This window comes from Vigna radiata, chromosome 11 (genome assembly GCF_000741045.1).
Source record: "Vigna radiata var. radiata cultivar VC1973A chromosome 11, Vradiata_ver6, whole genome shotgun sequence".
Classification (NCBI taxonomy): Eukaryota; Viridiplantae; Streptophyta; class Magnoliopsida; order Fabales; family Fabaceae; genus Vigna; species Vigna radiata.
In genome coordinates this window covers 3284214-3293430 of record NC_028361.1, presented here as the reverse complement: position 1 = coordinate 3293430, position 9217 = coordinate 3284214, and the positions used below count along the sequence as shown (strand labels likewise).

Genomic DNA, 9217 nt, shown 5'->3' with positions numbered 1-9217 from the left:
TGGTGGCTCCTTCAGTTCAACAGGATGTGCAGAATCCAATTCAGACACGCGTAATNGTTTACAACCCCTTGTAATCGATTACAATGCAATTTTTTGCACTAGACATGGCAGAACTTCAGTTGTGGTCCCTTATGTTTTCATTGGTGCCTCATTATGTTCAACAGGTTGTTAAAAATTGAAATTACAACACAATAGTAAACAATTACAACACACAATTTACACCATCATCTTCACCAATTTAGTCAAATTCATTATATCACTAACATTATCACTTCCAAAAAATGCATTCTTCAAAATTTAAAATGTATACCAAATCAAAATATTAACCACTTCAATAACATAAATACATGCAACCAAACATTCATCTACTATATATTGCAAGATATAGGTTTAATTACAACATCAAGTTCTTGTCCTATTCAAAATACAATACAATAATCACTAATTTTTCTTCCTAGGTCCTACAATTCTTGTGTTTGGTGTCCTCAAGGCTTGGCTCTTATAACGCATTCTTCTTCCCATCCTCACATAGGTGTTCAATTGTGGTTCGGTGTTCCACATTACATCTGGTGTGTTCTGCGACATTCCACCATGTTCGGTCTGAGAAATAATGACGAACCATTGCTCATCCGTCAAGTACTCGTTCAAAGTGCAAACATACATCGTTGAAAAGTAATGATGAACCACCAACTGCTCAACCAAAAATAAAACAAATGTAAACACAAAAGGAAATAACAAAAAAACCCAAAAACTAAGAACCAAGAACCGAATACCCTAACCAAAAACCAAATACCCTAACCACAACATCAACGAAAACCGACAACAAGAACGCAACATCGCAAGAACCCAAGAACCCAAAAACCCAAACCCAAAACCATATCAGACCCAACAACGCATTTACCTTGCTCCAACGAAGCTTTTGTTCGGGACTTCCCATCTCCACCAATCACCGAGAACGGAGAACCACTAACCAACCGTCAAACAGAGGAAGCAGGGGAGAACGACGCAGGAGACAACAAAATGTGAGAGAGAGAACGAAATCTGAGACAAAAACAGGCAAAGGGTATATTTGGAAAGGAAAATTTTTCAAACACATTTCATTTTGGTGCCCAGATTTTTGGAAAAAAAAAATAATCAAACCAATGGTAGCTTGACACGTGTATGTGTCAAAAGTGTGTCAAAAAAGTTGTGTTAAAATAACATAATCCTATACAAAATGTTGCACAACATAGTAATTCTAAAGTGCGTCAAATTTGTCATACATGGTTTTTCCTAGATACTAAACATCCAAAAAAGATCATATTCCAAGAGCGGACAGTGACACCATTTTTACTTATTTCTTCTTCTTTTTTGTACATTTAAAATATTAATAAAATTAAGTTCATATTCATCAATTTAATGGTTGAATTTTTATTATAATTATGAGTGGACAAAATAATGAAAGTTTTACATTCACAGAGGCTAAAAGTTTGTCAGACAGACGTTTTATAAATATTTTTTTTTTCGCAAATCCTCTTTGATCAATAAATAAGGCTTTCTTTCTTCAGTATATAAGAAACTGAACCCTTTTGTATACACCATAGAGACAATCAAGTTGAATATAAAACTCTCTCTCCATATCTAATATAATTGCATGTTAAATTGGAGCAATCTAATATCAAATAAATCAATTTTACATTTTCAGAGATTTCTTTGGTAGTTTAACCAAAGAGCTGGAATCCCTGTGACAACTCCGGTGGAGCCATTACCGGCCACCGGCACCCCAGTTACCGCCGCAAATGGCAAAGAATTGGAACTACAAGAGGAACGTTCCGATAGTTTCACCCTCACCGAAATATTTATAACCCCATTTCTCTTAACGTTACCGTCCCACAACCTGTAGCTCAAGAAATGCAGCTGATTTTCTGGCACGTACCCTCCAATGAAATCAGAAACCGGTATTCGTGCAACGCCGACACTGTTAGACCCCGTCAACGACGACGACGACGTCGTTTTGGACTTCACCTCCACCGTTATGAACCTTGCATGCAACGGCACGTTCACCACAACCTTGTCATTCCACGAAGGGTAGCTTCCACCCTCTGAATCCACTTTCGTGACAGCACCTGCGTCGCTGCCGGCGTCGGAGTGAACCGTCACAAATGTGTTTCCTCTTACGGGTTTTTTGTTCATTTGGAGATTCTCGGCGGATAAAACTGTTACTTCCACTGTTCTTGACATCGTGATTTATGATTTCTTGTTTAAACGATAAAAGAGAAATGTATGTACAAGATTTGCGACGAAGAGAAGGAAGAAGAAAAGAGTTAAATATTATGAGGTTTGGGAAACGTTAGAGAAAGAAGAGAGAAAGAAAGAGGTTGCTTCTTTTTAATGGTGAAGCACTTTCCTGTGCCTTTGAATATCAGCCGTTATTACAACATGTCTTACGAGGAAGTTTCAGTCTTGTTCTACACAATTTTCAATATACAATTATAATATTACACGTTCAAACATGCTTTATTTATTCTCTCTATTTTTTCATTTATTTTTATATAATTGATTTAAAATTATTTTACAATAATGATAATAAATATTTGAATAATCACATAATAACAAAATTTCTCAAAATATCATTTTTCCCTTGTGATATTCTTAAATAAAAGACTATCTATTTTTTTTGGAAAAGTCAAAAACACCCTTGAGAATGAAATGTTTGATTTGGTTTTAAATGGTCGTGTTCCGTGTGTTAAAGAGAAATTTATGATTTAATTAAAAGAAGGGTTTTTTTTTAGACCAAGTCAACTAAAGACTTTCTTGACAAAATAAATTGGAGAGACACCCGGAAGGTTACTAGTTTGGAATTTGGAGAATGCAACCTCACGTGTTCTTCTTAGGAGAATTTTTTTTATTATTATTGTTATACTTTCATTTTCAAATCATATTTTGTTTTTTATATTTTTCAAGTTGATGTGTTGTTCTTTAAATTTATAAATAAAGACATGTAATTTAGTATTTTCTTTAAACATAAATGATAACTTAAATATAAAAGGATTAAACATATTTTTCCTAATTTATTGTTACGGGTTTGAACATTTAGGTTTTGTTCACTTGAGTGGATTTGAAAGAGAGTAATTGAGAGGACTTGAAAATATATTTTTTTGCTGTTTATTTGAATAGATTCAGAAGTAAACGAGAACAGATTTGGAAATAAAATTTGTAAGAATTAGTTTAGGATTTTATTTATATAATAGATTAAAAAAAAACTATTTTCAAATTTACTCTCACCTCCAAATCTATTCAAATAAATAACAATAAAATTTATTATCAAATCCTTTCAATTACTCTCCCCCAAATCTACTCAAATGAACAAGATATTAGTAATGGAGTTGGAACAAGAAAACTAACGTCATAAAATTTAGGCTTTTTTTTTCGGTATCTCCACTGTTTTTTTTTTTGCACTCATGGATTTTCAAAATAATAAGTTATCCTAGATAAAAGTAATTTTTGGATTGTCTATTTTGAAAAGAACAATAGAACATGTTTACTAGAATATCATTTTCAGAAAAGGATTTATAGAATAGGAGGTCTTATGTTAGAAAAATCAATTTTTGTACACTATTGTTTTTTTATAGACTTTATTTTATCTATAAATTTGGAAAGATTATTATTTTGATGTGTTAGTTAACTGTATAAATGATTTTGATATGAATATTTTATCCTCGTATTAATTTAATTTTAGTTTAATTGATTGGTTCATGTTGGTAAACTTTTACTTCTCACATTTAAAGAGTTTTTTCTTTTTTTATATTAAAAATTTTAACATTCTCTTTTGTGATTAATTATATCATGTATTGTTTCTCGTAAATTTTTTTCGTAAGAGAATTACTTCGGTTGCATACTTTTGTTATTTTTTTTTATTGGGTTGTTTTTCATTAAGAGGGATCCCCTAAACTTGGTTAATTCAGCATGATGAAGTGCAGAAGCAGATCCTTAGGTATGAGACTTTGCTCGAGCTGTTGGCATGCAAAGAAGGGTAAATGAAATGACATGAACATGAGATTCTGGGAAGAATAATTTAAACAACCCTTTTCTTTTGTAAAGTTCTGCTGTTTCTTTATTATTATTTTTTCTTTTGATATTTTAGTTGTTGAAATAATATTTTATTTTTGACGTGATAGTTTTCTTTGTATGTCTTTTAGAAATTTAACGGGAAATTAAGAATTGGATTAAATTTTGTTAATTTTAAAAGTTTAAAAACTTGATTCGAACAACTAAAACTAAACATTCTTAAAAAAGTTATAGGACTAAAAACACAAGAACCAACACGTTTTGTTCTTTTTAGATTATTTATCTGAGATGATTTCTTTAATAACTATTGATTGCGTTGTGTTGATCTCTAAATCTCTATAAGCAATAATGAAGAAGAAAGTGAATCTGTGAATGTTTATATTTCAGATTTCAAAAATTATAAAGTAACAATGAATAGCCAACAACTACACAATTGTATAACAATATTAGTTGTTCTATCAGCCATCTGTAGTTTCTGTTATAAAATGGAGTAAAAAGCCTAAAACACAAATGAACCTTTACATTTCAAAAGAAGTAGAACAGAGAAAAAAGTTACAGAAATTCAAGATAAGGCACATTCAGCAAGCACATCCTCCTGAATCAGGTTGAGAGTCATGACCAGCAGAAGATCTCAGGTTCACATCAACCATGTCATCTTGTTTTGTGGAAGATAGTGTTTCCATTCCAGGCAATGCTGCAGCAATTTTTCTGAAGAGGGCCTAAATATAGGTTTCACATGTCAATAAGTCAAAACCAGTAAATCAGCAAAACCATGCAAGCAAATGCAGGTAATCATGTAACTCAAACAATTGGCCTTTTGAAAGTCATAACTGCAACACTCTACCCATAATGTGAAAATGTGGTCAATTTCATCTTACAAGTTATTACCAATATTGCATAGAATTGCTCTTATTAAACAGACAAGTTATTACACAAATATTGCAAAAGTATAGGAGGCTTACCTTTATATTGAAGCCAGCTTTGGCACTAGCTTCAATAAACATCACATTTAGTTCACGAGACTTAGCTTCCCCTTCCTCTGTTGAGACTTGCCTATAGACTCGTGTAAATTATATTGCTCATAAGTAAAAGGTGGCATCAGAAATGAGCAGAAAAATGGAAAACTTAAAAGAACACTTTTACAAGACATGAAAGCAACAACGTAAGTCAAGCATGCAACATTTCAAGTGCCAAACAATTCAAGCAACCAAAGCCTAGGATCAAATCCAGCTCTTTCCTTCAAGGGACAATATAGGGCTCTGCTAATTTCTAAGACTTATGTGATGTAGTAGAAGTGATTCAGTGACACCTTAAAATTTAAACAGCACTCTTAAAGCACTGGTTAGGATTTGGGAGAATGAAGCACTTTCCAAGTTCACCATATCAGGAAACAACACTTTTTTTGTAACTTGTGTTCAGCTATATTAAGAACACATATACACTCACATTTCAACAAATTTTCCTGGGAACTGAAGCAGGCACATATTTTAACTAAATGTGTTCATAATTTTTACAGACCCTACTCCATATTTACCCAGCTCCATCTCTCTCATATGCATAATATAGAAAAGAAGGTACTAAAATGGTCAAAAAGTCATGTATTAGGAATTGACCAAAATCAAAGAGGTAGTAATTAATAGAAAACAAAAGAAACGTGTCAGAATAAACCGTCTGATGAAATCATTCTACCATTCTTACCTCTTATCCACAAGATCAGTTTTGTTCCCCACAAGTACAATAATAACATCATTGCCTCTCTCACTGCGCACCTCTTCAATCCACTTTGATGTGTTTAGGAAAGTCTGACGACCTATTTCATAAGAAAATTGAATAAGAATGCATCTGGTTTTTTGGTGTTCTTGGACACACATTCCCTTGAGGAACTCAAGTATTATTATTATTGTTATAGTTAACAATCAGCAAAAAGAAATGGCATACTTGCAACATCATAAGCAATGACAGCAACAGATGAGTCCCTAATGTAGCTTGGAATAAGACTTCTAAATCTTTCTTGACCAGCTGTATCCCTGTCATGATAAAAACAAGAAAGGCTTTGTGGGGAAGAAATTAAAAACAGAACATTAAATGAAGGAATCCTTAAAGGCTAAACAAGATTTGGTCAGAATATATTTAGCCCAAAGTAGAAATTAAACACACCAAACTTCATGGACCTCACTTAGCATTTTCTTCCACTTGAAGTGATGAAGCTAAACAAGATACAGACAGTAATGTAAAAATTCTTTAGTATACAATTACTGTCTAAGAATTCCTCTCAGCCCCTGAGAATTTATATATAAGTCTACCTATCTTTAGTCAGAGTCCAAAAGTGGCTTCCAGATACTAATGATCTGAGACCAAAAGAACTTCATGAAAAAATTTGTAGAGCAGAATAATCAAGAATAGTTAAAAGCCACTCCAAATAGCCATTGTAAAGAGCTTGAAAGGTATTAGATAGTGTCGAAGTATTTCAATGTTAGCATTCATAAAATATCATATTCTCAAAGACACTCCACTACAATATCACATTCTGAGATAATGTTTGGATTGCAGCATCCATAAAATATTATATTCCCAATAGCCAATTGCTGCATCCTTCACGTATTGCTAAAGAGGGAATTTACTTCCTTAATGCAATATTTTTCCTTCACTTTCAAAATTATATCTGTTAAACCTCTTTTCCCTTCCCACTACTGATAGAATTTCCAACATACAACATCTTACCACAGCTGCAGCCGAACAGTTCGGTCTTCAAGATACATAGTTTTTGATAAAAAATCAATACCAATCGTGGCCTGTTTGGAGAAAATAATAATAAGTACAAGCAAAAGAAAATGACAAAATGTATACTGTGCAAAATTTTCAAGCGCATTATGCTTATAACACAACTTTCCGAGAAGACATTTTCCTTATTCAATTATGGATAAAAAATATGTATATGCTTTGGACACATTAGATACCATAATTGAAATTACTCTCTCCCTGAAATTTTCAATTCCTTCACCTCTCTGTCATGTTCACCACACAAACTCCCCTTGCATTGTCCTATAAATTTAGCAGTTTTTATAGGTAGCAGAATATGATGAACCATCACAAATTGAAACCCATGATCCCACCCAGATCTATTAAACCTACATTTGAATACCAAAAACATATATGATAAATTCAGATCAATGATCATGATGATGAACAGGGTAATTGAATGAGAAAGTGGATCTGATTACCTGATAAGTGTTGTCAAATTTGTCATACATGAAACGTGTGATGATACTGGTTTTTCCCACAGACTGATCACCTAAAAACACCAGTTTGTACTTTGCAAGAGCTGATACTGGCGCCATTTTCACTGCCCCTCAGACAACACAACACACCTTAACAAAATGTCTCTTCTCATTCAGATTTCCTCCTTTCTCTCTCAACCATGCTCAACATATTTGTGTTACTGTAATTTAAACAGAAATCTAACGTTTTTGGTGCACTACACACAATTTTTTCTATGCTTTCACAATAATAATAATAATAATAACTTACATGCATTCTCACATAAATCATCCACGGATAAAAAATCAACTTAGACATTACTTTAAATAGTTAATACTATAAAAGTTAAACAACTATATATATCGAATTTTGTTTGGATTTATGCTGTTAAAAATAGAATATCAATAGTATACTATTTGTTCCTGATGACAAGATAAATTATATAGCACCTTGAAATTCCAAGACTTTTGATAATCGAGCATTTTAGATAGAACTTGTAAGTAGTATATATAAGTTCAGATGTTCTAACTTCAGTGCATTCATTGTAAAACTGAATTGTTACATTGTCTTTGGATTCAATCTGGTCAAAGTCTCCAAAAATAAAATAATTACTGCTTGCCAAAAGGAAAAAAAAAATCTAATAATATTATATAAGGTTGATTTTGTGTTAAAATTCTATTAAGAACTAACTTTTGTTCATTAGAGAGAAAGTATTTGAATCAATGATTATTAAAGAAGAAAAATGAACGAAAATATTGGTTTTAAAAATAAAAATAAAAATAAAAATAAACAACTTTTAAGTTGTTGAGATGCTTTTTATGTAATTAACTTTCATAAAAACTTTATAAAATTTCATTACTTCAATGCTATTTTACGTTTGAATTGGTGATAGGTTGTGGAGTGGAGAAGAATGAAGTCAAAATAAAAGTTATCCACTTATTCAATTTATAACGTTAACAATGAAAATAAAATGGAAAACATATAACCCGAAACCGATTTTATTTTGTCTTCATCTTAACTAATATGCGTGTCATAGAACAAATCTTCTATAGCATATAAAAATTACGATTTTGTATTTATACATTTTATCCTAAACTATACTTCTTAAAAGATATTAAATTAAGAATAAAGTTTACATGAAAGTAAAAAAAAAAACATTTAATTCTGTTTAATATTTATTTCAAATGAATTATTGTTATATTTCCTTCGATCCATCTCATTCTATTATATTTTACTGTACTTTTATCATTGATTAAAACATAATACCAAAGACAATCGACTGTCTTGCGGGTGTCTTTTTATTATTTTTAAATATAATAATAATATTTTCAACAAACATTTAACTTTTTCAGATAAAAATTATAATTTACTTTTGCTAGATCATTAAACGTTACAATGATTCATTTTCAATAAAAATAAATTACGACTTAATTTTAATAAACGTGTATGAATGCTTTTAGCACCAACAAACATTTTTATTTCTTATGAATATTCTGAGTATGAATTTTATTTTCTGACTCAAAGTTTAACTTTTTCTAAACTGAAACAGAGTAGTTAAATAAATAAATAGAACGAAAAATATCAATAACAATACAAATCATGGTTAAAAGTTACTTATTTTTAACAACTAAATCTGTCGACGATAAACATATCTTTGGCCAAGTACAATACATTAAATAAATTTTTTTTTCAATATACATTTTTTTACTTCTATTAAAATTATTATAAAAAAGTTAACAAGTCCTTGGGATGAAAAGTTCAAAGTATTGTTATTATTATATTAAAAAAAAAAGTAAAACATAACTGAGAAAAGAAATAAAATATGAGAAGCCAAGATCCTGGGCACTAAATCGTTTCTAAATTTGAGAATGGTTTGGCTTGTAAGAACATGTTGAAGGGGTATTAGATTTCT

General features: G+C 31.1%; 2 protein-coding genes and 1 pseudogene across 2 annotated transcripts; all 3 read right to left on the bottom strand.

The window, feature by feature from the left end:
* Positions 1 to 937, bottom strand: part of LOC106776615 — a 6368-nt pseudogene extending 5431 nt beyond the window's left edge.
* Positions 938 to 1571: 634 nt separating this feature from the next.
* Positions 1572 to 2258, bottom strand: LOC106777282 (BON1-associated protein 2-like). The gene has a single exon (XM_014664852.2). It carries the CDS (start codon positions 2218 to 2220, stop codon positions 1681 to 1683), a length of 540 nt encoding a protein of 179 aa, XP_014520338.1. The 5' UTR covers positions 2221 to 2258; the 3' UTR covers positions 1572 to 1680.
* Positions 2259 to 4508: 2250 nt separating this feature from the next.
* On the bottom strand, positions 4509 to 7449 carry LOC106777281 (ras-related protein RABH1b). The gene is made up of 6 exons (XM_014664851.2): positions 7269 to 7449; positions 6769 to 6839; positions 5986 to 6074; positions 5746 to 5857; positions 5010 to 5100; positions 4509 to 4766 (listed from the first exon to the last, which is right to left on the bottom strand). Exons 1-6 carry the CDS (start codon positions 7383 to 7385, stop codon positions 4626 to 4628), a joined length of 621 nt encoding a protein of 206 aa, XP_014520337.1. The 5' UTR covers positions 7386 to 7449; the 3' UTR covers positions 4509 to 4625.
* Between the last annotated feature and the right edge of the window lie 1768 nt (positions 7450 to 9217).

Bases quoted from the DNA above. Each gene is read 5' to 3' on its own strand.
- LOC106777282 (XM_014664852.2), bottom strand. From the start codon at position 2,220: ATGTCAAGAACAGTGGAAGTAACAGTTTTATCCGCCGAGAATCTCCAA.
- LOC106777281 (XM_014664851.2), bottom strand. From the start codon at position 7,385: ATGGCGCCAGTATCAGCTCTTGCAAAGTACAAACTGGTGTTTTTAGGT. The intron at 6,075-6,768 runs GTAAGATGTTGT...TTATCATGACAG, and splicing joins ACTGTTCGGCTGCAGCTGTG to GGATACAGCTGGTCAAGAAA. The intron at 5,101-5,745 runs GTAAGAATGGTA...ACGAGTCTATAG, and splicing joins ACTGATCTTGTGGATAAGAG to GCAAGTCTCAACAGAGGAAG.